The following is a 27,742-nucleotide window of genomic DNA, read 5'->3' on the forward strand; positions in this document are numbered from 1 at the left end:
CAGTTGCTGGCTCTGACCACCTTCCCTGCAGGTCCCACAGGTTCATGGCTCCTGAAGGGGAGACTGAGCCTGGAGAGGGCACGCCACCGCAGAAGCATCTCCAGGTGACCTCCTGTGAACCGAGGGCACGAGCACACAGAGGAGGAAGCCAGCTGGGCACAAGCCACTGCTTGTCCAGCACTGGGTGACAAGGAAAAGCCGAGACACGTGTCTGGACGCTAGGGTAAGCGCACAGGAAGAATTCCTCCTCTGTGGTCCTCAACTACCACCTCTGTAAGGTGGGGAAAACCTCCCCAGCTGCTTCCCGCCACTTGAGTGAAGCGAAGAATGATGGTCGCAGGTGTAAAAAGTGCTTGGCCCTCTTTGGAAGTGACAGGGACCAGGAGTATCCAGAAGAATCAAGGGCTGCAGTTAACCCCAACCAAACACTTTTTAGTCCATCTCCTCTCCACTCGCCACCCCAACCCCTAAGACCTGCCTGGAATTAGGGAGTTCCGTTTCCTTTTCATCTCATCCTCTGAACAGCTTAGCACAGGAGGTGGGAAGCATAGTAACAAGGATCGGTAGCTTCTGGGTAACAAAGACACCTGCTGAGGATGCTCCCAGGACCGTTCAGCATCTGAGCATCCCACTGAGCACACTTCCCAAACTTGCACGGACACAGTCCAGACTTCCCTAAGTCCCTCCTCCGTTCTGTGCACGCACAGCTTGCCATTTATTACTTTATGGCCCTAGATTACCAGGCTGCGCTGACCTCTGCTCATGACTGTCCTTCAGCAGCTCCCATCTGATCTGCACCAAGGGCAGCAGGCCCAGCCCTGCCCAACTCAGGGACACTAGCCACTCCCCACCCCGGTCCCACCCAGAGCCACGCAGAAGTCACTTGCCGCCCCACTGAGCACCTGTGCACTTTCCCCTCCTCCCCAGGACCCAAGATCCCCCCAGCTTTTTGCCCTAAAAGAAAAGGAATTCTCAACCCTTTGGTAGACAGAGAACTGACTTTCACAGGAATGGCTGGGGAGTCGGGAAAACTGGAGGGGGTCTTTGGTCCATAGCAGCCAAACGAAATGCTGCCTGAAGACGGTCTGGCCAGCCCCTCCTCCCTTCTGCCCGATAACTTCCATCCCCTCCAGGGAACCCTCATCCCACTGGCCATCACACAGCTGGAGCTGCTGCCTGCAGCATAACTAGGGCAGTGCCCACGTTCATTACCTCCTCCGTGCTCTCGCCTCCACCATCCTTGCTCGAGCTGCTGGGCTTGGCTGTGCCTTTGGCAAGCTTGGGGGGCTCCTGAGAGGAGGAGATGGAGAGTTAGCAGTTGATGAGGCAGGGGGAAGCCCTATCCACATCCCTTCGGTCTTATCCAATTACCCAATTGAATCAATCAGTCAGGACCCATGAGCATGTACCTTAAACCTGGGGGAGTAGGGTGGGGTTTGGGGTACACCAAGGGAGATCGGTCCCTCAAGGGCACCAATGAGTTTAGAATCTGGTTAGAAAGACAACTCCAACACACAATAATACAGCATGATCATGCTTCTTCACCTCACAGGACTGGTGTATGAGTCAGGGCCTCTGTCAAGCAAGAACCAGGGCGAGGAGGCTCAAGGGAAACGCATCCTGGAATAAGCTGCTCAGACTGGCTTCTGGCTAAAGTGGGCAGAGCGGGCCTAAGGCTCTCAGGCTAGAGGGAAGGGTCATCACTCTACTCCCAAGGCTATCTGGGAAGACCGGGAAGCATTTTCTGGATATCACAAACAGCACCAGACTAGTAACTGCTACTGGCATAATCAGTGGGGCCCAAGGATGCTGACAGGTATGGGGATTGTCCCAAGAAGGCCTTGGTGGACAAGCACAAGGACAGGGATGGGGGTAAGGCCCTGAAGGGCTACGAAGAGCGAGCACTAGTCTGAAGTCTCCCTGGGGAACCTGGCTGCGGGCTCAGAGCCCTGGCCTGCCCAGCATCTCTTCCTATGCTTCAGGCCAAAAAAACCAACTGCCCAGGGAACAGGATGGGGAAAATAGGAAAAAGACCTGAGGATTTCTGTCCGACTGCAAGCTCAACACAAATCATCCACGTGCTGTGGCTGCCACGGCAGCTCATGTGACCTGCCGTCTGGTTAGCAGACCTGTGCGGCGTGCCTGTCCTTGGCACTGATGGAGGCTCTAGTTCAATTGGGAGCCTCAGACTTTGGGAGGGACAAAGACAAATGCTAGGTTTTGTTCAGGAGGGAAATACAATCCATACTGGGAGTATATTCAAAAGCATGTCCTGAGAGCAACAGCTGCAGGAACTGGGATAGTTAACAATGGGAGGGAGGAGCCCTGGTGGGTGGGGGAGCTAGAGGGATCCTTACAAATAAATGAAGGGCTGCCATGTGGACTAAAGATGCAACTTGTTCTACGTGGATCCAGAAGCCCTATGAGCCACGGGCTAAGGTGGCAGGAAGACAGGCTGAGACTACAAACGAGGAAGACTTTTCTCCTGGAGCAGCTGCACAGAAACCTGCTGCCTAGGGAGGCGCAGCTCCCCACCTGACAGCACTCAGGCAGAGGTGCACTGGGGCCTCTCCCAGGCACGACGCAAAAGGGGCCCGAGCCTTAAAGGCAGGTGGTTTTGGGGGACCTTGGAAATCACTTCCAGCTCTGAGATCCTGCGACTCCTGAGCACCTGAGCCCCTTCAGTGAGAACTGTTAAATCCAGTGATTATGCTGATGGGGGCTAAAGGATTTCAGGGAGAAGCGAGCGCTGTGTGGGCTGGAGCAGGGGGAAGGCTTCCTGGGGGCGGGGAGGCAGGGAGCTGTTTCTAGGCGTGGAGCAGCTCCAGTCATGAAGGAGCCATGCGTGTGCTCTAGGCAGCTGAGCGCCTTCCCCGTGGCCCCTGACCAGGCTGGGCACCCTCACCCCTTGCCAAGGGGCCAGGAAGGGGCACAGAGCATGGGGTGGAGAGGAAAAGGATCAGGGGGGTGCCTGCAGGATGCAACACTGGGGTGACCGTCTGCACACACCCCAGTCGTGGGCTTCTGGGACACAGCTGGCCCATGTGCACACACGTCTCACTTCTCTCCTTGACTGTGGGCTCCTCGTTCCTTTCTGTACCCCTCCACCCACCCTGCAGCACTCAGACATCTTTCTCAGGGAATGTGCCAAAGAGAGACCCCAGCTGCTTGCGGGGGTGTGTGCTGACGGGTGGTGGGCAGTGGGAACCAGGCCTCCACCCTTGCTCCCTGGCTCCCGCAGGACAACAGGCAAAGTACCCATGCTTCAGCCCAGCCCAGCCGCCCAGGGCCACACGGCACTGTGGTTTACAGGCAACCGTGTGTTCCAGCCCAGCTCTTTCTAGCTACACAATCATGGGCTAGTTAACTAACCTCGCTGAGCCTGTTTCCTCATCTATTCAGTGCCGACAATCAAAGTACCTGATTCCTTCTGCTTATTTAATGTTTTTACTCTTTAATTTTTTGGCTGCACCACACGGCATGCAGGATCTTAGTTCCCGGACCAGGGATTGAACCCACACCCCCTGCAGTGGAAGCCTACAGTCTTAACCACCGGACCACCAGGAAGTCCCCCTAGTTCCCTTTAGCCCAGTGTCTGGCACATGAAAAACGAAATGTTAGTCAATGTTATTACTATTATTATGAACAAGAAAATGGGAGGGAGCGGGGACACCTCCACCCAGCAACCAAAAAGACAGAAGTCCTAGATCAGAATGTGAGGGAAGAGGAGGGATGCAAACTCCCCAAGGGTTGACTCACCGCTCATACACTGAGCGCCTAAGGTATACAAGGGAGACACCAAACCAAAATGGAGCTTAGTTATTTTCTCAGGGGGAAGAAAAGACATGTCCACAGTTCCAGTCCAAGGGAACACAAAAAGGCCCTAAGTAACCTACCAAGTGTTCTGCAAATCCAGGGGAGGAGGGCTCACCCCCAACTAAGGGTTTGCAATGGGCTTTAGGAAAGAGGCCATGAGGTTTGGCCAAGAACGGGACCAGCAGAGATAAAGGAGAAAGGGGAGAAACCACAGATGAGCAATACAGATCCTCCATCCCCCCCCTCCTCTCCGTCCCCACCCCACTTCGGCAAACCCCAGTCACACTGTCAGGACTTGTCAACCATAGAAGGAGGCCAAATGCAATTGGAAATCAAAAGTAGAAAGTGCCTACTTTCAGAGGTGCCTGGCCCCATGCACCCCGATCCTTCTCATACTCTTTCCCAACCAAACACTTACACCTGTGGTCCTAGAAAGTCTTAAGAAATTTTCTTCTCAGTCCTCTAGTAGATAAAGGCTTTCTGTGGATGAGACAGTATCTCTTCAATCAGACTAAAAACTACAAATCAGGGATGTCTCTGGCAGTCCAGTGGTTAACACTCCATGCTTCCAGTGCAAAAGGCTCAGGTTTGATCCCTGATAGGATAACTAAGATCCCACAGGCTGGGCAGTATGACTAAAAAGTAAAAATTAAAAAAACAAACTACAGATCGGCAAGGAACTCATCAGCTTCCTCTGAATTTCATCCCTCTCCACACTCCTCGTAGAAGCCCTTCAGCCCCTGGTGTGACTGACTTGTGTGTGTATCACCTACAGCTAAGCTGCCCAAACCACCTCAGCATGTCCGCTTCCCAAGGGCACGGGGCCTGGGTGGGGCACCCAAACCTGCCCAGCTCAGCTCCCTAGGAGGTACAGTGCCTTCTACACTATTACTAACCCAACGTTCAGAATCTCAGGCCCTGAGAGGTTATGGGGACAATCCAGAATCAGAGCTGCCTGGCAAATCTCCATCGGCCCCAGGATAAGGAGTCTAATTGATAAGGTCAGAGATGGCACAAGCAGCAACCCAGCCAATTAGAGGGCAAAGGAAAACAAGACACCTCTGGGGTCATAAAGTGGGTAAAGAGAACACCAGGCCAGAGCTGGCGCCCACCGCGAGGGGCCAGCCCCGGGGAAGAGAAGCTGGGGGAGGCTGGAACTGGTATCCTAGCATCTTCTGTGTGAGTCTGTACCTCAAAGGAACCACACCTCTGAGTCAGACCTCAGCAACAGCAGGAAATAGAGGGTACAAAAAGACAGGAATGAAGAAGATGGGAAGGCAGTTCGGAGGTAGAGGAGGAAGGTGAAACAAGGTAACATCAAGAAATGGCCTGTCAGGACACCAGACAAAAAGCAAGGGTGTCCAGGGGTGGCTTGCCTGTGAGCTAAGAAGAAAAGCTATATCTATCTGTGAGGGCAGATTCCCAATTTGAGAATAGTATGGCCCTGGAAAGACAGAAACCCAGCACTGGTACAAAAAAGGAAAACTGCAAAGGTTATTCTCAATTAGGAATAAGGGGAGGGGCCTGCCCAGATGATGAAAGGTGACTGGTTTAGGATGAACCTGGGAGTGGGGTGATGCCTGTTAGCAACGCTTTGGTATAGAGGAGGCCTTTAAGTCAGGAGACCTGATATTACAGATGGGCCTCCAGGAGGCTGTGTGACCTTGGCCCAGTCCCTTCCCCTGCCCCCCCGGATCGAGGCCTCAGTTTCCTCATCTGTATCATGAGGGATTGCACTGAATGCGCTCAGACACCTTGACTTCCAAGGTTCCATCAGCAGAAGGAAGGGTTCGGTCCTGGTTTACAAGTTTGTGTGTGAAGGAAGAACTAGAGGGAGGGGCCTAGGCCAGATTCGGTGGAGGAGAGAGAAAAGCAGAGAGCTGTTCTAGGTCAAGGAGCCTGGCGGGGAGGGAGAAGGTTGCTCTAAGGGACGGTGGAGAAGGCAGGCCCAGGCCCAGGCCCAGACGGGTGAGAAGAGGAGGGTAGAGAAGGGGCTGCGAGGGGCTGAAGAGGGGGGGCTAGTTCTGGAGGGAGGTGCTGTCTCAAATAAGCGCCTGTCTCAAATAAGCGCCTGTCCCAAACGGCAAACGGGTGGGGGATGGGGAGGTGATGGGGGGAGAAAAAGCAAGAGAGTGACCTGGGAGCGAAGCAGGATCTGGAGGGAGGAGGTTACCCTGGGCCGGGGGTCGGTGGAGAGGAAGGGAGGTGCATGCGGGGCGGACTCTATCCCGGACAAGGGTGGGAGCTTTCTCAGCTGCGGCAAAGGCTGGGGGTGCGACGAGCAGCGGGGATGGAGGGCTGGCCCCGGGGAGTCCTGCGGGGGCCGGACGGGAGGGTCTGTCTGGGGCTGTCCCGGGCCTGGCTCGGGCCCCTCCCAGAGTTCCGCGCAGGCCCCCGAGGCGAAGGCGCGGGGAAAAGGACCACGCTCACCTTCTCCTTCTTCAGTTTATAGGGCATCTCGGCCCGTCCGGACCCTGCCCAGCTCCTGCGGCCCCGCTCCGGCTCCGGCTTTGCTCGGCCGCACTCGGCCCGCTCGGCGTCTCTTCGCCACCGCCTGCGCGCTGCGCCCGGGTCGAGCGATGTCTGTGTTCCAATTGGCCCGAACTCTTACAAACCTGCCTGACAACCAGGCGCCGCCTCCTCCGATTGGTCGCTGGAAGCAAGCGGCTTCTTTTTTTTCTCATTGGAAAGGAAGAGTACAAACCGCCAGGGTTCGACTCCCAGAATTGGCTGAAGTGGGAGGTCCCGCCCTAAAGGGGGTCGAGCTTAGCGTGAGAGGCGGGGGTCAAGGGAAGCCCGGGCTTTGCACCGAGTGCCGCACTTCGGCGTCTGGTGTGCGTTGTCTTCGGCCATTCTTCGCAGCTCGTTCCGCTCTAAAGTGGCTCTCACTCTTTCCCCACTGCGACTCCGCCCAGTCCGAATTGAAGGAAAGAAGCCTTAAAATGAAGGGTACATTTCTTCATCAGGGTAACGTGACACTGATTGCCTACGTAAAATTGTAGAGAGCTCCCAGGAGTCCTCGAGGGCCTGTTTCCTAGAGGAGGCTTGAGGAGGATCAAAGGGGAGGCCTGGCAGGAAGGGACCGGGGTGAAATGAGATGAGAATCCAGGATTTGTTCCAGCTTTGGGAATAGGATCCCCATTCCTACTGCAGCTGTCCTACGGTTGGGGAACCAGCTGGACACGAGCATTTGGGAACGCAGTGCACATGCTCCCTCATTCTTGAGCGTCTCGGGAAATATATCCCTTACTCTGGTTAAGCCAATGTCCTAAAGGATAAGATCAGTTCCTGCCCCCAAGGAGTTCACAGCATGGTGGAGTTCACAGCCCTGTATAAACCTATGATTAAGATACAATGTAATAAATTACACCAAACTAGAAGTGGCTAGAGGAATGTTTCAGAAAGTCAACTTCCAGCAGCAAGGTGACTACATGAAGATACTGAGGAAGGCTCAAGAATAAGCCTGTGGTCCTTGCCCAAGAGAGCAGTGTTATAGGGCAGTATAGGCATGGAGAAGAAATGACAACATTGGGAAACGTGTAGAACTAACAGGATTTGGTGAGTAATCCGATTGCAAAGAGAGTGGTAAACGAAAAGGAAGAGCTCAGGATGACTTCTGAAAGCCATCGAAGATGTGAGAGGAAACTGTGTCATAGTGACAAAGGAAGTATAAGAGGATTGCTCAGTAATGTCAAATTCTAGAGAAAAGTTGCTCAAGATCGAACAGCATTAAAAAAAAAAAAAAGACCAAATAGCATCAGGGCTTCTCTGTGGTTAAAAATCCCCCTGCCAATGTGGGGGACACAAGTGCAATCCCTGGTCTGAGAAGATTCCACATGCCACGGGGCAACTAAGCCCACAACTACTGAGCCCACACTCTTAACGCCGGTGAGCTGCAACTACTGAAACCCACACCCTAGAGCCCATGCTCCACAGCTCGCAGCAAGAGAAGCCACCTCAATAAGCCTGCACACTCTCAACCAGCGAGTAGCCCCTACTTGCCTCAACTAGAGAAAACCCACACAGCAACAACCCAGCACAGCCAAAGATAAATAAAATTATTTTTAAAAAGGTTACAGATTATCTTTGCAGGAAAGCTTCAGAAGAATGGAAGGAAGGTTATAGTGGGTTAAAGAGTGAGCAAGAGGTATGGAAGTAAAGGCCACAAATCTAGGCTGCTAGCTGTCTTACAGAAGTAATTATTTGACTTTCATTGACTAATGATGATTTCAAGATAATGCAGAGTGGATGACATGCTAACCATTATTTGCTCAAGGAAAAACCTATGAGAAAAGCACGTTTATCTGTGAATAGATATTTGCATCTATATGGATGCCAACCCAGGCAGGGTACCAGATATATTTACCCATTTGCAAGACCTCAAGGAACACCATAGCTGGCCTTATTCTGTGTAAAGGAGGCATATTCTCTTTGGAATCACTCCACCATCCTCTCAGTCCTTGGATCTCTGTCTTGGGGACAGAGCCACGTAACAGTTTCAAAGTGAAGTCGCTCAATTGTGTCTGACTTTGCGACCCCATGGACTGTAGCCTGCCAGGCTCCACCAGTCCATGAGATTTTCCAGGCAAGAATACTGGAGTGGGTTGCCATTTCCTTTCTCCAGGGGATCTTCCTGATCCAGGGATCAAACCTGGGTCTTCTGCATTACAGGGACTCTTTACTGTCTTAGCTACCAGGAAAACCGCTAAGAAAGTGTGAAAGTGTTAGTCACTCAGTCGTGTCCGACTATGCAACCCCATGAACTGTAGCCTGCCAGGCTCCTCTGTCCGTGAAATGGGAACATTCATCCTTGTGAATTCAGGTACCTAGTACGTTCTTGAAAGTGAAAGTGAAAGTCGCTTAGTTTAGTCCAAATATTTGCGACCCCATAGACTAAACAGTCCATGGAATTCTCCAGACCAGAATACCAGAGTGGGCAGCCTTTCCCTTCTCCAGAGGATCTTCCCTACTCAGGGATCGAACCCAGGTCTCCCACATTGCAGGTGGATTCTTTACCAGCTGAGCCACAAGGGAAGCCCAAGAATACTGAGTGAGTAGCCTGTCCCTTCTTCAGCGGATCTTCCCGATCCAGGAATCAAACTGGGGTCTTCTGCATTGCAGGTGGATTCTTTACCAACTGAGCTATCAGGGAAGCATGCTGTTTTAAAGATGTACAACTTGGCAATTTTAGGTTTAGGACTAGAGGTACATCTAGTCCTATATCAAACATTAAACTTTTTTTCTTGTCTTTCTAGGGATAGAAATACCTTACAATATGTAAATCTTATAGTAACCTCCCAGATTTTCAGGAAATTTTCAGGAATGCAAAATGTACAAAGTAGAGGACTGCCTCAAGATGAAGGAAAGGAGAAGGTTGGGCAGAGAAGGCAAGAAAGAGAATGCAAGGTCCAGAAAGAGGATATTGCCACCAACCAATCCATTGATTCTTTTTAGTTTTCGGTCACACTGAGCAGCATGTGTGATCTTAGTTTCCTAGCCAGGTATCAAACCTGTGACCCCTGCAATGGAAGCACTCAGTCCTAACCCCTGGACCGCCAGGGAATCCTCCAAGCCATTGATTCTAAATGCAAGTATACTGTTAATAACTGGGAGTGTGGCCAGCTAGTGTTCAGGTGTCTATACAGAGCAGTGGAGGTGTGGACAAGGAAGGACTGTTAAGTAACAGCCCAGATGAGAAACAAGCTGTTGGTCTGGTACTCAATGACTGAAGCCTTGACTCTCTCCTGCTTCATCTGCTGTTCATTCCTCTACACGGTGGAAATGGGAATGGATCGCCAGTCCACAAGGAATGAGGAGAGAGAACATCTAGTTTTGGAGAGATGAGAAAGGGAAGCTGCTTTGTCTTTGTTTCAAGTTTGGTGGGAATAGAATGAACAGGACAATAAGCAGGACAAGAAACACTGGAACGTGGGTTTTGTGTAGAATGTGTTGGAACAGGTGTGGCAGCACCAAGCACTACAGGGCTACATGAATCATTTGCAGTAATTCAGCCAGCAACCGCTCCACATCCAAATGCCTGTCTGAGACATATAACCCTACCACTCCCTCCTGCAACCTTCCCGCAAACCTCCAAACCTCAATGCCTATAGTTCCACGAGTGGACACCTTCCTAAACACTATACCCACAGCTCCCAGCAGTGGGCCAAGTTTGGTCCAGGGCACAATGATCGTTCACTGATCATTCAATAAATTGTTGAGGATATGCCCGTGGGGAGGTTAGTTGGAAGACGTTACTCCCCAGGCGGGCGCGGAAGGTAAATCCCTATACACACGTCTCACAGGCGGTGTGCGTGGACTACCCGACCACAGTGACTGACTGCCACCGAGGCACCTTTCGGATCGATCCAAGGCGCAGCTCACCCTCCTGGAGCACGCCCTTGCACCCGCCGCCCCGCCCACTTCCCTAGGGCCGCCCCTGCCGGAAGCGGAAGCAGCGTGTGATCCTCCTGGACGTCTAGTTCTCAGGCTCAGGACGGCGCCCTTCTTCGCTGTGCTCTTTGGTCTCCTGTCACCATGGCGCTGGCAGTCTTGCGAGTCCTGGAGCCCTTCCCGACCGAGACACCCCCTTTGGCGGTGCTGCTGCCGCCCGGGGGCCCGTGGCCTGCTGCAGGGCTGGGCCTAGTGCTGGCGCTGAGGCCTGCAGGGGAGAGCCCGGCAGGGCCGGCGCTGCTGGTGGCTGCCCTGGAGGGACCCGGCGCGGACACCGAAGAGCAGGGTCCGGGGCCGCCGCAGCTGCTGGTTAGCCGCGCGCTGCTGCAGCTCCTGGCTCTGGGCTCCGGGGCGTGGGTGCGGGCGCGGCCGGTGCGGCGGCCCCCGTCGCTGAGCTGGGCGCTGCTTGGCACTTCATCTGGGCCCGGACTCGGACCGAGAGTCGGGCCGTTGCTGGTGAGGCGCGGAGAGACCCTGCCCGTGCCCGGACCGCGGGTGCTGGAGACGCGGCCGGCGTTGCAAGGGTTGCTGGGTCCAGGGACGCGGCTAGCTGTGACTGAGCTCCGTGGGCGGGCCAAACTGGGTCCAGAGGCTGAGAACAGCAGCCGGCTCCCTCTCCCGCCGGTCGTGTCCTCCTTCGCGGCCTCTGGCACAGTCCGGCGACTAAGGGGCGTTCTGGGAGGGACTGGAGATGCACTAGGGGTGAGCCGGAGCTGTCTCCGCAGCCTCGGCCTTTTCCAGGGCGAATGGGTGTGGGTGACCCGGGCTGGAGAGTCATCGAACACTTCTCAGCCACATCTGGCCACAGTCCAAGTCCTAGAGCCTCGCTGGAACCTCTCTGAAAGACTGGGACCCGGCTCTGGGCAGCCGGGAGAGCCTCTCGCTGATGGACTGGCCCTTGTGCCTGCCACTCTGGCTTTTAATCTCGGCTGTGATCCCCTGGACGTGGGAGAGCTCAAAATCCAGGTAGGATGCAGGACTGAGATCAGGAATGCTTCCTTCTCTTTTTCTCTTCTTTGCCTTAACTGAATTAGAAGATGAGAGCTGTAAAATTTAGATCCTTTACTCCTTAGAGCTTGGACTTTTCCCTTAACACCTCTTAGCCTTATTTATCCATTCTCTACAATTAAAACATGTTGGTTCATGGAAGGGCTTTCACTGTTCAGGTGAAAGGTAAGAATTACAGCCAAATTACCATGTGTCTTAATGTACTAAATCTAGTCAGTTATTTGTTAAATTGTTGCAATGTATCCAGTATTGTGGGCTTCCCAAGTAGGAGGAAATCCACCTGCCAATGCAGGAGGTGTGAGTTTGATCCCTAGGTCAGGAAGATCCCTTGGAAGAGGAAATAGCTACCCACTCCAGTATTCTTGCTTGTAAAATCCAATGGACAGAGGAGCCTGGTGGAAGTTGGACATGACTGAGAAGGCGCACACACACATCCAGTATTGTATTGGGTAGTATGGAAAATCATACCCCCATCTTTTGCTCATGCTGTCCTTGACTTCAAGTTCCCTTCTATTCTGCTAACCTCCTCCTCCTTCAAGGCCCTTCTACAGATACCACCTGCTTCTTAAAGCCTTGCAAAATCTCACACCACAAATTTAACATTACTTTTTCCTATAGCATTTCGTACCTTTCCAAGAGCTTTTATTTTATAGTTTTGTTATGATCACGTACTCTAATTCTCAATTGTATATTTGTCCTTGAAGGGACGGGCTTTTTATTATCCTTAGTGCTTGGTGTTTAATTTTAATATTAGATTAAATACATCCAAGAGGAGTTTTTGCTTTCTACTTTTAAGGAACTTACTTCCAGAAGATAATTGTGTTCAGGGCGACAAATATAGTCTACTGTTTAATTAAGCACCTGGATGTATGATTTAGGCCTACACTGACCAGTACAAAAGCTGCTAGCCCCTGGATGGTTCTTTAAATCAACTGAAAGTAAGTAAAGTAAAAAATTCAGTTATTTGATTGCTTTAGTCACATGTTGTGTTCAGTAGCCACATGTAAATATAGAATTTTTCTATCATTGCAGAAAGTTATATTAGGTGATGCTGGCATAGCCAGTTAGTGCTGTGGAATGTCAAGAAGAGAGAAAAGATATGCATGAATGGGAGTCAGGTGTGGCCTTCCTTCTAAATGGAGGAAAAATACTGGACTCAGACAGGAGCTCATTCACCTGACCCCGCCCTTTCGGCTTCAGTGTGATCATGTCCTTTACTTGGAGCCTGAATTCAGTGTCCTCACTAATGTCCAATTAATGTTCCCAGTGGCTGCGTGGTGTCACTCAAATGACTTGTGGGAGTTAAATGTCTTTACCATTTCATGGCTCTGGGCCAGTATAAAGGTGTCACAGAATGGTTATCATCCCTGGTGAACTCTTTGGAGCTAGAGTCAGGAAAATCAGAGTCAGAAGTCTCTTCCGGTTGCCCATTAGAAGGAGAGGTTTCTGTTTTCTAAGGAACATATAGGTCTTCAGCTCTCCTCTCTTAGGTCTCCCGTCTCACAACCCTTGTGGTTATGGGAAGGATAAAGGATGAAAGTAGAAGTGTTGGTTGCTAAGAGACTGGGCAGAGCCTGAGTCCTTGGGAGAAGGTTCTAAGGTGGTGATTATTTCTCTCATAGAGGTATTTGGAGGGCTCCAGCTCCCCTGAAGACAAAGGAAGCTGCTCAGTGCTGCCTGGGCCTCTGTTTGCCAAAGAGTTACACATCGAAATTGTGTCGTCTCCTCACTACAGCACTAATGGAAACTATGACCATGTCCTTTACCGGCACTTTCAGACACCCAGGTTAGCCGCTTCCCCCTTGCAGGAGGGTAGCACACCACCCTCAATGAACTCCTCCTATCCCAGACCTGAGATTCAGATACCAGAAAGCCTCTGATTTTAAAAAGCCACAGTTTAAGGCAGTACATGGCTAGAAGCCTCCTGGTGTGTCAGATAGTCAAGAGAAATCTGGGCCAGGAGGGTAAATCCAGACATTCTAGATTGAGAAACCACTTTGATTTGAGGAGGCCCCCCAAAAAGCCAGGATCCTGCTTTGCCCTTCTCTCTGTTTTCTGATCCCCTCTCTGCCGTATCCCAAAGCTCTTTCTAGGTCAGGCTTCTTCTCTGGACAACTGCTTGGGATCTCTGGGTGGGCAGTAGGCCCCCGAGAAACAGTCTGCAGGTTGAGGGCATGTGGGGATACGTCAGGCGCCTGCTATTTACTCCCATTGTGAGCTGACCAGGGCTACCGCTGTGTTACAGGGCAGTCCAGGAAGGGGATGTCCTGTGTGTGCCAACAGTTGGGCAAGTAGAGATCCTGGAAGGAAGCCCAGAGAAACTGCCCAGGTATGGAGCTGCCTCCTCTCCTGCAGCTGGGATTCTTAACCTGCGTGCAGGAGTCCTCAAGTTGAATGGAATAATTCTGTGCATAAGAACATTTTGTTGTTGTCATGCATGATTTGGGGGAGAGAAGGTACCTACTCTCATGTTCTCAAATAGGCATGTGACTGAAAAGAGAATTAAGAGCCCCTGCCTGCTGGCTTTGGGAGGTGTTTATCCTCAAATTGATTGGTGGTCCTAGGTGTAGTAAAGCACTAAGAATGGTTCAATGGCCTAGTCCAAGGTGGGATTCCTCACTTTCTTTTTTTTTTTTTTTTTTGGCTGCACCTCACGGCATGAGGAACTCCCCTAACCAGGAATTGAACTCACAGCCCCTGCAGTGGAAGCTCAGAGTTTTAACCCCTGAATCTCCAGGGAAGTCCCCCCTGCTTTCCATTCTTTTTAAAATAATTTTTTATTTGTTTGTGTGTTTATTTTGTGTTTTGGCTGTGCTGGGTCTTCATTACTGTGTGGACTTTTCTCGAGTTGCAGAAAGCGGGGTCTACTCTCAAGAGGTGGTGCGCTGACTTCTCATTGCTATGGCTTCTCGTTGCAGAGCACACGCCCTGGGCATGTAGACTTCAGTAGTTGTGGCTCCCCAGCTCTGGAGCACGAGCTCAATAGTTGTGGCACACGGGCTTAGTTGCTCCACGGCATATGGGAGCTTCTCTCACCAGGGATCAGATGCGTGTCTCCTGCATTGGCAGGTGGATTGTTTACCGCTGAGCCATCAGGGAAGCCCTGCTTTCCATTCTCAACCAGTGCAGTTTGGGCCACACCTCCCGTACACTGAGCCAGAGGAGCCCCAGTGCCATCATGATTTCTGCTCTAATGGATGGAATGTGGACATGCTGCTTTGCAGTGTTGTCTCCCAGGACAGGAGAGGAAGGGATTTGCCCTTGAGAAACCTGCTGTCTTTCCTTATCCTCAACAGAGAGTGAGAAAGAGAGCGTAACTGAGCCAGGGACCTAAAACAAGGAGGCCAACCTTTCTCCTCCCCCTGTTGATTCTTACTGCAGAGACTACATATGAAATGGTAAGGCAAGGACTTCCTGTGGTTTAGACTGCACTCCCGATGCAGGGGGAGCAGGTTCAATCCCTGATGGAGGAACTAAGATCCTACATACCACATGGCGCAGCCAAAAAAAATTCAGAATTCAGAGACTGCTTGGCTTTATGTGAAGGGGGAAAATGTATAGCTTCCTACCCCCAGATGGATTTCCTATAAGGATTTATTAGAAGAAGAAGACACTAACCCAACTTTCCAGGAAATCCCAGTGAGGTGATGGGACCACCCTGCAGAAACTTGGGCACAAGAGCCATCATACCCAGGGTCTCAGGCCGAGCCAGCCTGGGTCCTCTGCTAAGAGAGCGGTGCCTTGTTTGGAGTACCTAATTCAGCTTTGGTCAACATTCAGAGCTTGGTTCTGACCAGTGCTCAATCTCTCCAGTTTCAGGGCTGTGGTACCCAGAGGAGGGGCCTGTGGTGCCATGTGTAATTCCACTTGGTGCTCCAGGGTGCTTCTTTGAGCTTTCCCATCAGATTTACAACTGGAGCCTGGTGGAGAATGCCCGGCTGCTCTCCATCACTTCCAACTTCTGTTATCCATCTTGTGTGTGTGCGTGCTCAGTCGTGTCCGGCTCTTGGTGACCCGTGGACTGTAGCCCACCAGGCTCCTTTGTCCATGGAATTTTCCAGGCAAGAATACTGGAGTAGGTTGTCATTTCCTGCTCCAGGGGATTTCCTGACCCAAAGATTGAACCCATGTCTCTTGCATCTCTTGCATTGGCAGGCGAATTCTTTACCACTCTGCCACCTGGGAAGTCCATCTTAAATAGAGCAACTGTCTGTGAGCTAGCTCTCTGCAGGAAAGCTGCAGAATGCCCACTTTTTGTACTTTGAAAGGAAAACAGGCACTCGACCCTCCTGAGACAGACCAGTAAGCCAGTCCTGTTCCTGGACCTCCACCATACCAGCACCTTGGAGGCCTGCCTCCGTCCTCTGGGTGCTGAGCATGTAGTTCTGAAACCTCTGGGTGGGTTTGGAAAAGTAGAGCCAGGTGGGCAGAGAGGTTCAAGGACAGAGATGAGTGCTGTACCCCCTACTCCTTGGACTTGGTAAGAGGCTCCCTGGATGGAGGTTCCCCTGATCCCTGGCACAGAAGTTCACTGGCATTCGTGCAGCTGGTCCGTACTCCCCGTGCTCCGCCTCCCACACCAGGCTGGGGGCGGGGATCGAGCTCCACTGTCTGCTGTCTGGCTCTCAGGAACGCAACCCCGTGTTCCCCAGCAGTGTCCAGATATGTTCCAGAGGTCTGGCCAACCTCAAAGAGGTGGCCCCATCCACTCTCCGTGGATGGAGAGTGGGGGCGGAGAGGAGCGGGGATTGTGAGGGGGAGAGGTGGGCGTGTCTCCCTGCCCCAGGGCTCTTTCTCCTTGGATTCCATTGGCTGCTAGATGCATCTGACTGAAGTGGTTCAGCTTGATTGAGAGTCTATCTAGGTTGTAGACTCACCCATCACTTATTTATGGGCTTCCCTGGTGGCTCAAACAGTAAAGAATCTGCCTGCGATGTGGGAAACCTGGGTTCTATTCCTGGGTTGGGAAGATCCCTTGGAGATGGGAATGGCCACCCACTCCAGTATTGCTGCCTGGAGAATCCCATGGACAGAGGAGCCTGGCAAGCTACAGTCCATGGGGTCCCAATGAGTCAGACAGGCCTGAGCAACTAACACAACACTAATCTATAATGAGTAGCAGTAGGACAGGGAATTACCTGGCAGTCCAGTGGTACAGACTCAGTGTTTTCATTGCCAGGGCTGGGTTCAATCCTTGGTTGGGGAACTAAAACGCCACCAACCGCACAGTGCAGCCGACCAAACAAACAGAAAAAAACAGTGGGACAGCTTTCCTTATGTTCCAGCTCTTTCACAGCCTCTGGTGGTAGTCCCTAACCTAGTATGCCTCCCCTTCCACCCGAAGGCGTTCCCACCCCCACCCCTCTCTGCTGCCAGAGCGAGCAGCTGTGTGACTGTGGGATACTAAGCAAAGGAATTTGTACCCCAATTAGACCTGAAAGAGGCCCGGGCTCTGCTGCCTGAGGATTAAAGACGGGAGTAGTTCGTCTCTGTATCTGGAAAACTGGACTAGTAATTGCTGTCTGCTACCCTCACCCTCTTGGTAGGCTGAGTAAGCCTAACTCATTCTTAGACTAGCCAGTGACTGCACAGCCCTGGTTATGGCTGGGAGCTTTTGAAAAATAAAAATGCCTGAGCCCCACCCCAGACCTGTTAGAGCAGAATCAGGGTTAGGCTAGAGCCTCTGCAGTCTTTTTATTTTATTTTTTTCCCAAAGGAAGGAAAATGTTAATTGTAAAATTCAGATATAATTCACATACCATAAAATTCACACTTTTAAAGTATATAAGTCAGTGGCTTTTAATATATTCGCAAGGTTGTGCCATCAACATCACTAATTCCAAAACATTTTCCTCAGCCCAGAAAGAAACCCCCACCCACCAACAGTCACTCCCGTTCCCTCCTTCCCTCAGCTTTTGGCAACCACTCCTCTACTGAATGGAATCACAGAATGTGAGAGATGTTGGGTTTTTTTTTTTTAAGTTTCACAGATAATTCTAATGTATAGCCAAAATAGAGAAACATTAATCACTAAATGTCATTATGAAGGAATCTGCTTGCAGTTAGATCTTGTGGGTGACTGAGGAAGAGCTGAAGGACTCTTTCTTTTGAGGTTTTAGGTGGCCTTGGTGGGTACATTTTTTTTTTTTGGTGGGTACATATTTGAGGGAGAGTCTGTGTTCTCAAGCTAGTGAAGACGGTCCTGGTCACTGCTTGGTGCGGCAGTGTCTTCTCCCATCGGAGTGAGTAGGCAGGAGAAACACACCCTCAGGTGATGTTGGTATGAGGGGTGCCAAGGACAGGCACAGCTCCTGGTCTTAAAACGCGTATGATCCCGTCAGAGAGATAAGGAAAACCACCTGCTCTCCTTCACCACCACGTCCCCCGCTTCCTCCGCACCTCCGCCACATCTGGGGGCATTTCTTTGCGCTGCTCTTCTGTTTGTCCCTGCATCGGACCTCTGATTGAGACAGCGCCTTGCCCTGAAGGAGGAGTGGATGTGAGCTCCGGATGTGGGGTTCATTGGGCCTCTTTCCCTGCAGGTGGCAAGAGATGTTTTTTAAAGTGAAGAAAACAGTTGGGGACGCTCCAGACGGGCAAGCCAGAGCCTACTTAGCCGACACCGCCCATACCTCCTTGTACTTGGTGAGGCCCTGGCGGTGGGGGTTGACCTGGGGAAAGGAGCAGAAAGAACTCCTATAGAACAGACTGGTGGCTGCCAAGGGGGAAGGAGTTGGGGAAGGCATGGAGTGGGAGTTCGGGATTAGTAGATGCAGACTTTTCTATCCGTGTTTAACTGAATCACTATGCCGTATGGTGGGAAGTAACACCACATTGTAAATCAACCATACTTCAATAAAGTAAATTCAAAAGAACTTCTAGAAACTAAAGCTTCCTCCCACCTTTCACAGGTGGGTTCTACCCTGAGCCTGGTTCCAAGGCTTCCTTCAGGGGACTCCACTCCCTGGAGCAGCTTGTCTCCTCCAGGCCTGGAGGCCTTGGTGACCGAGCTCTGTGCCGCCCTGAAGCCTCGCCTCCAGCCAGGGTGAGTGAGGAGGCTGCAGCCTCGGTGTGAGAGAAGGCTGCCCGGAGCATCCCTGGAGGAGCAGCAGGCCAGACAAGCAGTGTCTGATGCCCTGGCCATGGTGGGATTGGGTGGGCCTTCCTCCAGCCACCGGGCCCAGGCCCCTAGCCCATGTCCCATCCGTAAGCAAATTCCCAGACTTCTTTTCGGGAGTAACCTCTGCCCTCCAAGGTCAGCTGTGAAGGGAGACTCTCCCCCGGGGTCATTTGTCTCTGAGGCTTCCCTTCCCTTGGGGAGCCCACTAGTCATCCCACCCTTCACCACCTGGGCCCTTAAAGACAAGGTCCTCATAGCACTGGCCCATGTGTAGCTACAGACCCCTCCCTAATTCCCTCCGTACAATCCAGACCAGACAGAACAGCCAAGGTTTCACTGATGACAAAAAGAAGTTAATCCCCTGGATATGCCCCAGGCCCCTGCCAGAATTCCACTGATGGTGTGGGAAATACGGCCTCACTATATGGTGATGACCCTGGCAGGGAGGGGTGCCTCAAGAAGAGTGTCTGCTTTCTGGATCTGAGGGGGCCTGTGTCACTGGGAACTGCCTTCTGGGCAAGATAGAGGAAGCAAATGTCTGTTCTCTGGTTGCAGAGGTGCCCTGCTGACAGGGACTGGCAGTGTCCTTCTACGGGGCCCCCCGGGCAGTGGGAAGACCACCGCAGTTGCTGCTGCCTGCAGCCGCCTTGGGCTCCACTTATTGAAGGTGAGGGTCCCTAGAAAGTAGACCCCCAACTCCATCTCCTCCGCAGCCCAGATTCTCCCTCTCCCTTCTGACCACCGGGCCCACTGGGCCAGTGGATCAGGCATAGTCCCGTGATGCTGAGCTACCGAGAGATGCTCTCAAGAAGGAAGACACTCCGGGACTTCCTTGGTGGTCCAGTGGTTAAGAATCTGTCTGCCAGTGAAGGGGACACAGGTTTGATCCCCGATCCAGGAAGATCCCATGTGCTGCAGAGCAACTAAGCCCATGCACCACACTACCTAAACCCACATACCCTAGAGCCCATGCTCTGCAACAGAAGAAGCCACCGCAATGAGTAGCCCCCACTCACTGCAAAGAAAGCCCATACACAGCAAGGAAGATCCAGTGCAGCCAAAAGTAAAATTAATTATTTTAAAAAGAGGATACTGGGACTTCCCTGGTGGTCCAGTGGCTAAGACTCAGAGCTCCCAATGCAGAGGGGCCTGGGTTCAATCCCTGGTCAGGAAACTAGATCCCATGTGCTGTAACTAAAACCTGGCACAGTCAAATAAATAAATTTAAAAATAAATAAATAAAAAGAGGATACTGCCAAGCTTTTGGTGGGCAGTCCAGGGAGCGTGGTTAGGGAGAGAAGAGTTAGGGCTTGGCCAGTGTTGCCTTCCTCCCCCATCCCCATCCTCCAAAAAGACAGCTTGCCCCTTCTGAGCCCTCCCCGCTCCCCCCCACCCCGTTCTCCTGCCCTGGTCGTGCCTGCCCCTTCCCTTACTCACAGGCCCGTCGGGACCCCCTCCCCAGGTGCCCTGCTCCAGCCTCTGTGCAGACAGTAGCGCTGCTGTGGAGACGAAGCTGCAGGCCGCTTTCTCCCGGGCCCGGCGCTGCCGGCCTGTGGTTCTTTTGCTGACAGCCATGGACCTACTGGGCCGGGACCGTGATGGACTGGGCGAGGACTCCCGGGTGGTGGCCACGCTGCGGCACCTCCTCCTGGATGAAGACCCGCTCGCCAGGTAGCATCCAGCGCTGAGCGGGGAAAGTAGTGGGGCCAGCCCTCTCTCCCCAACCGCCGCAGTGGCTTTCAGACGTCCCGCCTGGCTACTCTCCAGGCAGCCCTGAGCTGAGCGGGTACGGGTGCCCACAGGGTGGAGGGTGCGGGCCCTGCTGTTTCTTGTATGTGCTTAGTTGCTCAATCATGTCCGACTCTGCGACCCCATAGACTGTAGCCCACCAGGCTCCTCTGTCTATGGGATTTCCCAGGCAGGAATACTCGAGTGGGTTGTCATTCCCTTCTCCAGGGGATCTTCCCAACCCAGGGATTGCACCCCTGTCTCTTGCATTGTAGGCAGACTCTTTACTGACTGAGCCATGGCCTGTTTCTTTGTGAATGCTAAAGCACAGCCTCTGTCCTCACTGAGCTCCCTGTGTGTGGAGGGATGCCCCATCTGGGCAGCTTTGGGGCTCCCATCTCCCTCTCCCATCCTGGCCCCGCAGCCACCCTCCTGCACCAGCCTCGGGACGAGGCTGCACTCAGGGGCTGCTGGCCACCTTCCCACCCTCAGTACCCACTCCCCGTCCACAGCTGCCCTCCCCTGATGGTCGTGGCCACCACCAGCCGGGCCCAGGACCTGCCTGCAGACGTGCAGACGGCATTTCCTCACGAGCTGGAGGTGCCCGTGCTGGCGGAGGCGCAGCGGCTCAGCGTCCTCCGGGCTCTCACTGCCCACCTACCCCTGGGCCAAGAGGTGAACCTGGCACAGCTGGCGCGGCGCTGTGCGGTGAGTGCCCGGCAGGGCGCCGGCCTCCTCGCGCACTCTGGTTGGGGGGCAGTCTTGCTGCGTGCAAGTGAGGGTGGAGAACCCGAGGCCTCAGTACTAGGCCCGTGCACCAGCCAGGGGATTGCCCCTCCCTCCCCAGCCACGGAGGCCTGCCTGCTGTGCCTGCCTACATGTCCTCTCCTGTGCTTCCCCAGGGCTTTGTGGTGGGGGATCTCTACGCCCTTTTGACCCACAGCAGCCGGGCAGCCTGCACCAGGATCAAGAACTCAGGGTAAGGAAGCTGGGTGTGGGAGGGGCAAGAGGCAATCTGGGCGGGCAGGGGCTGGAGAGGAAGGGAGGAAGGTGAGGGCCCCAGTGGGAAGGAGGCCTCAGGGCTGGTCCTCCACAGGCTTCCCTGGGTTTCTCTTTGCAGCTGGGCCGGCGGCTTGAGTGAGGAGGATGAGGGGGAGCTGTGTGCGGCGGGCTTCCCTCTCCTGGCTGAGGACTTCGGGCAGGCCCTGGAGCAGCTGCAGGCTGCTCACTCCCAAGCCATCGGAGCCCCCAGGGTAGACACGAGGCCCGTGGGAATGGGACTGGGGCGCCCTGCACCAGCCGGTGTCCACCCACACCCTTCCTGTCTCCTAGATCCCCTCAGTGTCCTGGCACGACGTGGGTGGGCTGCAGGAGGTGAAGAAGGAGATTCTGGAGACGATTCAGCTTCCTCTGGAGCACCCTGAGCTGCTCAGCCTAGGCCTGAGGCGCTCCGGCCTTCTGCTTCACGGGCCCCCTGGCACGGGCAAGACCCTCCTGGCCAAGGCGGTGGCCACGGAGTGCAGCCTCACCTTCCTCAGGTGGCAACCGGGCCTGGCTGGGAGGGCAGGTGGACTGGGGGCTGCGGCTAGCTGGGGAGCAGAAAGGGGTGGCCAGGAGGTCAGCTGTGTTTCTGTGTCTTGAGTCTGACCCTCTCCTATCACCTCCCTCAGCGTGAAAGGGCCTGAGCTCATCAACATGTACGTGGGCCAAAGCGAGGAGAATGTACGGGAAGGTGAGTGAGTGGGGGCGGAAGGAGAGCCCTCAGGCTGCTGGCCATCACTGCTAGTCTTCCTCTCCCCAGGTCAGGTTCCTGCCTGGAGGGCCCTTTACCTGAAGTGCTAGTGATCAGCTGTATAGGTTGCCCTCCCCACCTCCTGACATCTAACCCCTACCCTGCCGGGCTTCCCCATCCTATGGGCCCCTCTCTCCTCAGTGTTTGCCCGGGCCAGGGCTGCAGCTCCCTGCATCATCTTCTTTGATGAACTGGACTCCTTGGCCCCAAACCGGGGGCGAAGTGGAGACTCTGGAGGTGTGATGGACAGGTGGGGGTCTGAGCCAGATTCTGGGGTCCCAGACGGAGGGGTGTGAGACAGGTTGTACTAGTCTTTGCCGCCTAAAGGGTTCCTGCCCTTCTGGTTCTGTGATCATGTAGCAGAAGCTAAAAGGGGCCGTGGAATTGGGTTTGAGGCTTTGAAGAGATGGGAGCCACGGTGGGAGGGTCCACAGGGCACGACCGGCCAGGGGGCCCTGCGGAGACAGCCTGCAGAGGGGCACCCTGTGGAGGCGAGAGGGTGAAGATGCACCATGCACTCTCATTTTCACTCCCTCCTTCGCAGGGTGGTGTCTCAGCTCCTGGCTGAGCTGGACGGGCTTCACAGCACCCAGGATGTGTTTGTGATCGGAGCCACCAACAGACCAGACCTGCTGGACCCTGCCCTTCTGCGGCCTGGCAGGTGTGCGCCCCGTCCCTCTCACCTCCACCACGCCCCTCTGGACTTGTCCCTCAACCCCTATCTGTGCCTCTCCACCCTCATGCTGGGCTCCTTGACACCTACCTATCTCCCTAAAGGTTTGACAAGCTGGTGTTTGTAGGGGTGAATGAGGACCGCGCCTCCCAGCTCCGTGTTCTGAGTGCCATCACACGCAAGTATGCCCCATTAGAGGGAGGAGCGCCCCCACCCCAGGGGCTTGGGCCTGGGGATGCCTAGGAGATGAGTGCAAAGTCCACGATAAGCTGGTCAGGAATGCCTTCCAATGGAGTCGGGGAAGCCAGTAAGACTCTTTCCTGTGTCCCTACAACAGGTTCAGGCTGGAGCCCTCTGTGAGCCTGGTGGACGTCCTAGACCACTGCCCGCCCCAGCTGACGGGCGCAGACCTCTACTCCCTGTGCTCCGATGCCATGACAGCTGCCCTCAAACGCCGAGTTCGGGACCTGGAGGAAGGTGAGCTGCTCCCCTGGCCCAGAGGTCCACCAGAAACTGGTGGGCACCAGGCCTGGTTCTGGACTTCAGAGGAGGGTCTGTTGACCCCTTGGGGGCCTCCAGGCAAGAAGGTGCCTACCTGGGGCGCTGCTCAGGCAGAGACCACAGCCTCCTCTTGTCACCCATAGGCCTGGAGCCTGGGAGCTCAGCCCTGCTGCTCACCATGGAGGACCTGCTGCAGGCTGCGGCCCGGCTGCAGCCCTCGGTCAGCGAGCACGAGCTGCTCAGGTACAAGCGCATCCAACGCAAGTTTGCCGCCTGCTAGGAGCCCCCTGCTGCCTGGGACCTGCCCACAGAGACCTGAGAGACCAAAAGCCGCCGTCCGCCCACCTCCGGGCGACCCCCTGGGTGCCAAGTGCCATCAGGCGCCCCAGGAGAGCTCAGGACGCACCCTCTTTGGACCTGTCCGCCTTCCAGGCCAGCTCCAACGCTCAGGCCCCTCTGCTCAGGAGGAGGGGTCTGGTCCTGAGGGAAGCCCCGGTGGGAAGCGTGGAAGTCACTCAGTTGTGTCTGACTCTGCGACCCCATGGACTGTAGCCTGCCGGGCTCCTCTGTCCATTTAATTCTCCAAGCAAGAATACTGGAGTGGGTAGCCGTTCTCTTCTCCAGGGGACCTTCCCAACCCAGGGATCAAAACCCAAATCTCCCGCATTGTAGGCAGATTCTTCACCATCTGAGCCATCAGGGAAGCCCCGTCTGGGGCTGAAAATAAAGGGTATGCTGCCCCCTGCTGGGGTTGCGGTCTGAAAGCTTGGTGTGGGGACGAGCAGGGCTGCGGAGGCGCAAACCCCCAGAGCCTCATCCTTCCGACAGGAACACAAGGGGAACAGGACCTGAAAAGGCACAGACTGTATTGTTCAGCCTTCTGTCCTCCCGAGCGCAGCGGAAGTCTGCCCCTCCCCACACCCCCAGGATCCGCCCTGAGGAGCCACACTGTGGAGCCACTGGTCCCCTCCTCCCCAGACGGAGCCTGGCAGCCCCAGGGCAGAGGGTGGGAGCCAAGGCCTCGCTCAGGCCATCTTCTTCAGCACGTGGATGAAATAGCAAGGAATGTAGGCCTGGACCGGCTTGTAAGGTTTGAAGTCGCCCAGGACGCTGTGCTGGCACTTGCCCCCGAAGGCTGTTCGAAGCAACTCCGTAAAGGATGCCAGGCAGTGAGGGTAGTAGGAGAGCCGGAACTTACTGCAGCAGAGCCCCGGACCTGCCGTGAGGACTGGTGGTCTTGGCACCCTCCCCCACGCCCACCCCAGCCCCGCCCCCGCCTCGCCAAGTCAGTACCTCAAGCCAGGAGACCCGCTCTGGCCAGCCCCAGGCACCTGCACCGTGTAATCCAGAGTCACCATGTGGGCCTTGTTGTTCACGGTCAGCACTGACGTCGTGATGTCCTTGGTCAGGTCACTCTGCAGGCAGGGTTGCCAGCTGTGTCAACCTCTGCAACTACCATGAGGCCAGGACCCCAGGACCACACCTCCCGCCCTGGGCCTGCCCTCCCCAGGGGGCCCCACCTTATAGTAGATGTTTTTTCCTGGGGGTGCGCACCCCGTGCGGAGGATGTGGTCGTAGTTGCGATGATCAATGACCAGCACGCCCCCCGACCGCACCATGCTTGCGATGTTCCTCAGGGCCAGCCGGTGCTCGCTCTGGTCTCCTGAACCAGGCGGGGACAGAGAGGCTGCGTCTGCTCAGGGCCCCCAGCGCCAGTCTCTGTCCCGTCTTTCCCCTCTGGAAAGGGTATAGTTCAAGGCAGGTTCCACTCCCCAGGCCACACCCTCTCTCACCTTTGCAGTCTGGCAAGTGGGCAAAACTGTTTCCAAGGCAGATGACAGCATCAAAGCCACCCCCTGGTGGTTGGGGCACGTCTTTGTCCAGAGTCATCCAGTTAGCTTCTTCAATGACTGGGGGCCAGGGAGGGGAAGAGGGATCAGGGTGGCACCTACCTCCATCAAGGGCAGTCCTGCCTCAGTTTCCCCTTCAAGACACACATAGGGACTCCCCATCCAGTCGGGAGGGCATCATTTATGGACATGGAGGGTGAAGGGGACCAGGGGCCCGGGGAGGAGGAAACCATGGTTGGGAAGGAGGGTTCTGTGTTTATGGGTTTTTACTGGGGGCCACAGGACACTGCCCACCATCCAGGACAAGCCCCCTGTCCAAGATGGGCTTCCTGGTGGCCCAGTCGGCTAAAAAATCTGCCACCAATGTGGGAAACCTGGGTTTGATCCCAGGGTTGGGAAGATCCCCTGGAGAAGGGAATGGCTACCCACACCAGTATTCTGGCCTGGAGAATTCCATGGACTGTATAGTCCATGGGGTCGCAAACAGTCAAACGACTGAGTGACTTTCACAGGACACTATAAACATAATTAAAACTAGCTCATCATTCTCAGTACCTCCCTCTGGTGTGTAAGCCTCCCTTTTCAGGGAAATGACAGTGATTTCCTCCTTTGAGGAAAACAGCTCCCCACCACAACTGATAAAGGAGCCCAGGGTAGAGAGAAGTGAGGGCACCTGGCTGGACCCACGTACCCCACTTGTCAAAGGCAGGGTCGTGCCTCCGGTTCCAGCGCTCCTTGAGAGCATACTTTAGCATCTTGTCACTGGCATCCACGCTTGTCACGTTGAAGCCCTCTTCCACCAGCATGATGGAGTCCACCCTGGGCAGGACCAGGAATGACAGTCAGAGAGGGGCAGTCAGGGAGGCCTAGAGAGGCAAAGAGGAGGCCCTGTGCTGAACACTCCTGTCTCCTCCACTCTTCAGAGTCCACCCCTCTGTTTCCTGTCCCCAGGCTCTCTCCGCTGACCTCAAGTGACCTGGCAAATCTGTTTCTTATCACCCGGTGGTAACTTTTCTTTTTTGTTTCTCAGCACCACGTCAGGTATTGTACAAATGGGCGTTAATCCTTACAGCAATCCAGGGACTTCCCTGGTGCTTCAGTGGCTAAGACTCTGCACTCCCAATGCAGGGGACCCAGGTTGGATCCCTGGTAGGGAAACTAAGATCCCACATACTGCAGCAAGAGAAGTCTGTGCCCCACAATGAAGACTTGGTACATACAGCAAAAATAAGTAGTTAAAACTCACGGCAATCCAGTAAGGTAGGTGGTGGTATCCCTATTTGAGAGGTGGGGCAAACTGAAGCTCCTGCAAGTTAAGTAACTTGAGCACAGGAGGTAGTGTTGCATAGTGGGTTTTTTCTTTTTGTTTTTGGCAGTCCCATGAGGCTTGCAGGATCTCAGTTCTCCCACCAGCTATTGAACCCAGGGCCCTGGGCAGTGAAACCTCAGAATCCTAACCATTAGACCACCAGGGAACTGCCAGATGGTGGTTCAGAGCACAAGCCAGGCCTTAACCAACCTGGGTCCACATCTTCCTTCCACCTTTACCTCTCTGAGGCCAAATTTCTGTAACCGTAAATAGCTATCACTACTCTTGTAGCTCAGCCTGTAAAGAATCTGCCTGCAGTGCAGGAGACCTGGGTTCAATCCCTGGGCTGGGAAGATTCCCTGGAGAAGGAAATGGCAACCCACTTGTGTCCTTGGCCTGGAAAATCTCATGGACAGAGGAGCCTGGTGGGCTGCAGTTCATGGGGTCGCAAAGAGTCGGGCACGACTGAGCGACTAACACACACACACACACTTAGCTCATGAGGTTTTGTAAGGATTTTAAAAACTGATGTGTCAGAAACACCTGGCACAATGCTTTGGCAGAGGCACATAGCGTTGAACAAGTGTTAAGTGTGAACACTGCCGCTGGAGCGGGGTTCGACCTTATGTGAGGCTAGTCCCAAAACCCGGGCCTTGGGCCGCCGCCCTGGCGAACCCGCCTTCCCCATCCGCTGTGCCCACACCCTCGCTCTCATCCTGGGTCTCCTCGGCCCCGTCCTGCCCGTTCTGCCTGGGCAAACACACATTCCCCGCCCTGGCGTCGCGCCCCCGGCTCCCGGGTCGGCGGAGGAGGCTGCCCCGACGTGCCCGCCCGTGGTCCGCAGCCCGGCTGCCCGGGCCAAGCCGACCCCATCCGCTCGGTGCCCGGGTTTTCCGCTCACCCGGGTCCCCTGCTCGCCCCCCGCTCGCGCTCACTGCGGTCCCCGGGGCCCCTCCCGCGCTCACCCGGTGCCGCAGGCCACGTCGAGCACCCGCTGGCAGCCGTGCTGGCGCAGCAGCCCGAGCAGCCAGGCCTTGTACTCCGCGGTGCGGCTGCTGGTGTCCCCGATGTAGAGCTGCCACACGCGCGCCGCCTCTCCGTCCGCGTACTGGTCCGGGAGCCCTTCAGCCGCCACCCCCAGGGAGCGGGTCCGGTACACGCTGTCCACCATCCTGCGACGCGCCTGGCCCCGCCGCCGCGGCCCCCGGCTCCGGCTCCGCATTTATAATGCGGCCCCTGCCAGAGCGCCGGCCGCCCCACCTGCCCAATGGCAGGTGAGCGCGCGGACACGCCCCTGCCGGCTCCCGGCCCCGGGCCGCAGGGAGGGCGCGGCCTGGCACTCCTGGACTGGCCCTACCTGCCTGCCAGAAGATCCGGCCCTCCGGACCATCCCTCGGCGGGAAAGGACCCTCCCAAGGCCCCGGCCCACCCAACCCAGGTCGCTGGAGGGCCAGGGAAGCGGGGCAGGAGAAGGGCAGCAATGAGAATGCCCACT

At 54.8% G+C, this 27,742-nt stretch overlaps 3 protein-coding genes across 3 annotated transcripts in view; 1 reads left to right on the plus strand and 2 right to left on the minus strand.

Annotated features, from left to right (window-relative positions):
- The window catches only part of PPP2R5D (protein phosphatase 2 regulatory subunit B'delta), a 22,436-nt gene extending 15,990 nt beyond the window's left edge, over positions 1 to 6,446 (minus strand). Inside the window, exons 1-2 of the mRNA XM_018038603.1 lie at positions 6,247 to 6,446; positions 1,213 to 1,290 (exon numbers count right to left, since the gene is read on the minus strand). Coding sequence (XP_017894092.1) covers positions 1,213 to 1,290; positions 6,247 to 6,273 — 105 coding nt within the window. The 5' untranslated portion in view covers positions 6,274 to 6,446. The remainder of the gene's footprint in view (positions 1 to 1,212; positions 1,291 to 6,246) is intronic.
- On the plus strand, positions 10,258 to 23,834 carry PEX6 (peroxisomal biogenesis factor 6). Its single transcript, XM_018038608.1, has 17 exons — positions 10,258 to 11,232; positions 12,897 to 13,060; positions 13,520 to 13,603; positions 17,817 to 17,919; positions 18,186 to 18,319; positions 18,950 to 19,061; positions 19,857 to 20,065; positions 20,635 to 20,830; positions 21,025 to 21,101; positions 21,243 to 21,375; positions 21,455 to 21,660; positions 21,793 to 21,854; positions 22,056 to 22,164; positions 22,459 to 22,575; positions 22,692 to 22,769; positions 22,925 to 23,064; positions 23,232 to 23,834. The coding sequence occupies exons 1-17, from the start codon at positions 10,351 to 10,353 to the stop codon at positions 23,366 to 23,368; spliced, it is 2,943 nt and encodes a 980-aa protein (XP_017894097.1). The 5' UTR covers positions 10,258 to 10,350; the 3' UTR covers positions 23,369 to 23,834.
- Positions 23,931 to 27,532, minus strand: LOC102170645 (glycine N-methyltransferase). The gene is made up of 6 exons (XM_018038609.1): positions 27,213 to 27,532; positions 25,630 to 25,757; positions 24,882 to 24,998; positions 24,609 to 24,751; positions 24,382 to 24,503; positions 23,931 to 24,285 (listed from the first exon to the last, which is right to left on the minus strand). The coding sequence occupies exons 1-6, from the start codon at positions 27,467 to 27,469 to the stop codon at positions 24,114 to 24,116; spliced, it is 939 nt and encodes a 312-aa protein (XP_017894098.1). The 5' UTR covers positions 27,470 to 27,532; the 3' UTR covers positions 23,931 to 24,113.

This window comes from Capra hircus, chromosome 23, assembly GCF_001704415.2.
Source record: "Capra hircus breed San Clemente chromosome 23, ASM170441v1, whole genome shotgun sequence".
NCBI classification, from domain to species: Eukaryota; Metazoa; Chordata; class Mammalia; order Artiodactyla; family Bovidae; genus Capra; species Capra hircus.

Excerpts from the sequence above, each read along its gene's own strand:
- PEX6 (XM_018038608.1), top strand. The coding sequence starts at position 10,351 with ATGGCGCTGGCAGTCTTGCGAGTCCTGGAGCCCTTCCCGACCGAGACA. Across the intron at positions 11,233-12,896 it reads TGGGAGAGCTCAAAATCCAG|AGGTATTTGGAGGGCTCCAG; the intron begins GTAGGATGCAGG and ends TTTCTCTCATAG. Across the intron at positions 17,920-18,185 it reads CCCATACCTCCTTGTACTTG|GTGGGTTCTACCCTGAGCCT; the intron begins GTGAGGCCCTGG and ends CACCTTTCACAG.
- LOC102170645 (XM_018038609.1), bottom strand. The coding sequence starts at position 27,469 with ATGCGGAGCCGGAGCCGGGGGCCGCGGCGGCGGGGCCAGGCGCGTCGC. Across the intron at positions 25,758-27,212 it reads GACGTGGCCTGCGGCACCGG|GGTGGACTCCATCATGCTGG; the intron begins GTGAGCGCGGGA and ends GGTCCTGCCCAG. Across the intron at positions 24,286-24,381 it reads AGCGGGTCTCCTGGCTTGAG|TAAGTTCCGGCTCTCCTACT; the intron begins GTACTGACTTGG and ends GCTCTGCTGCAG.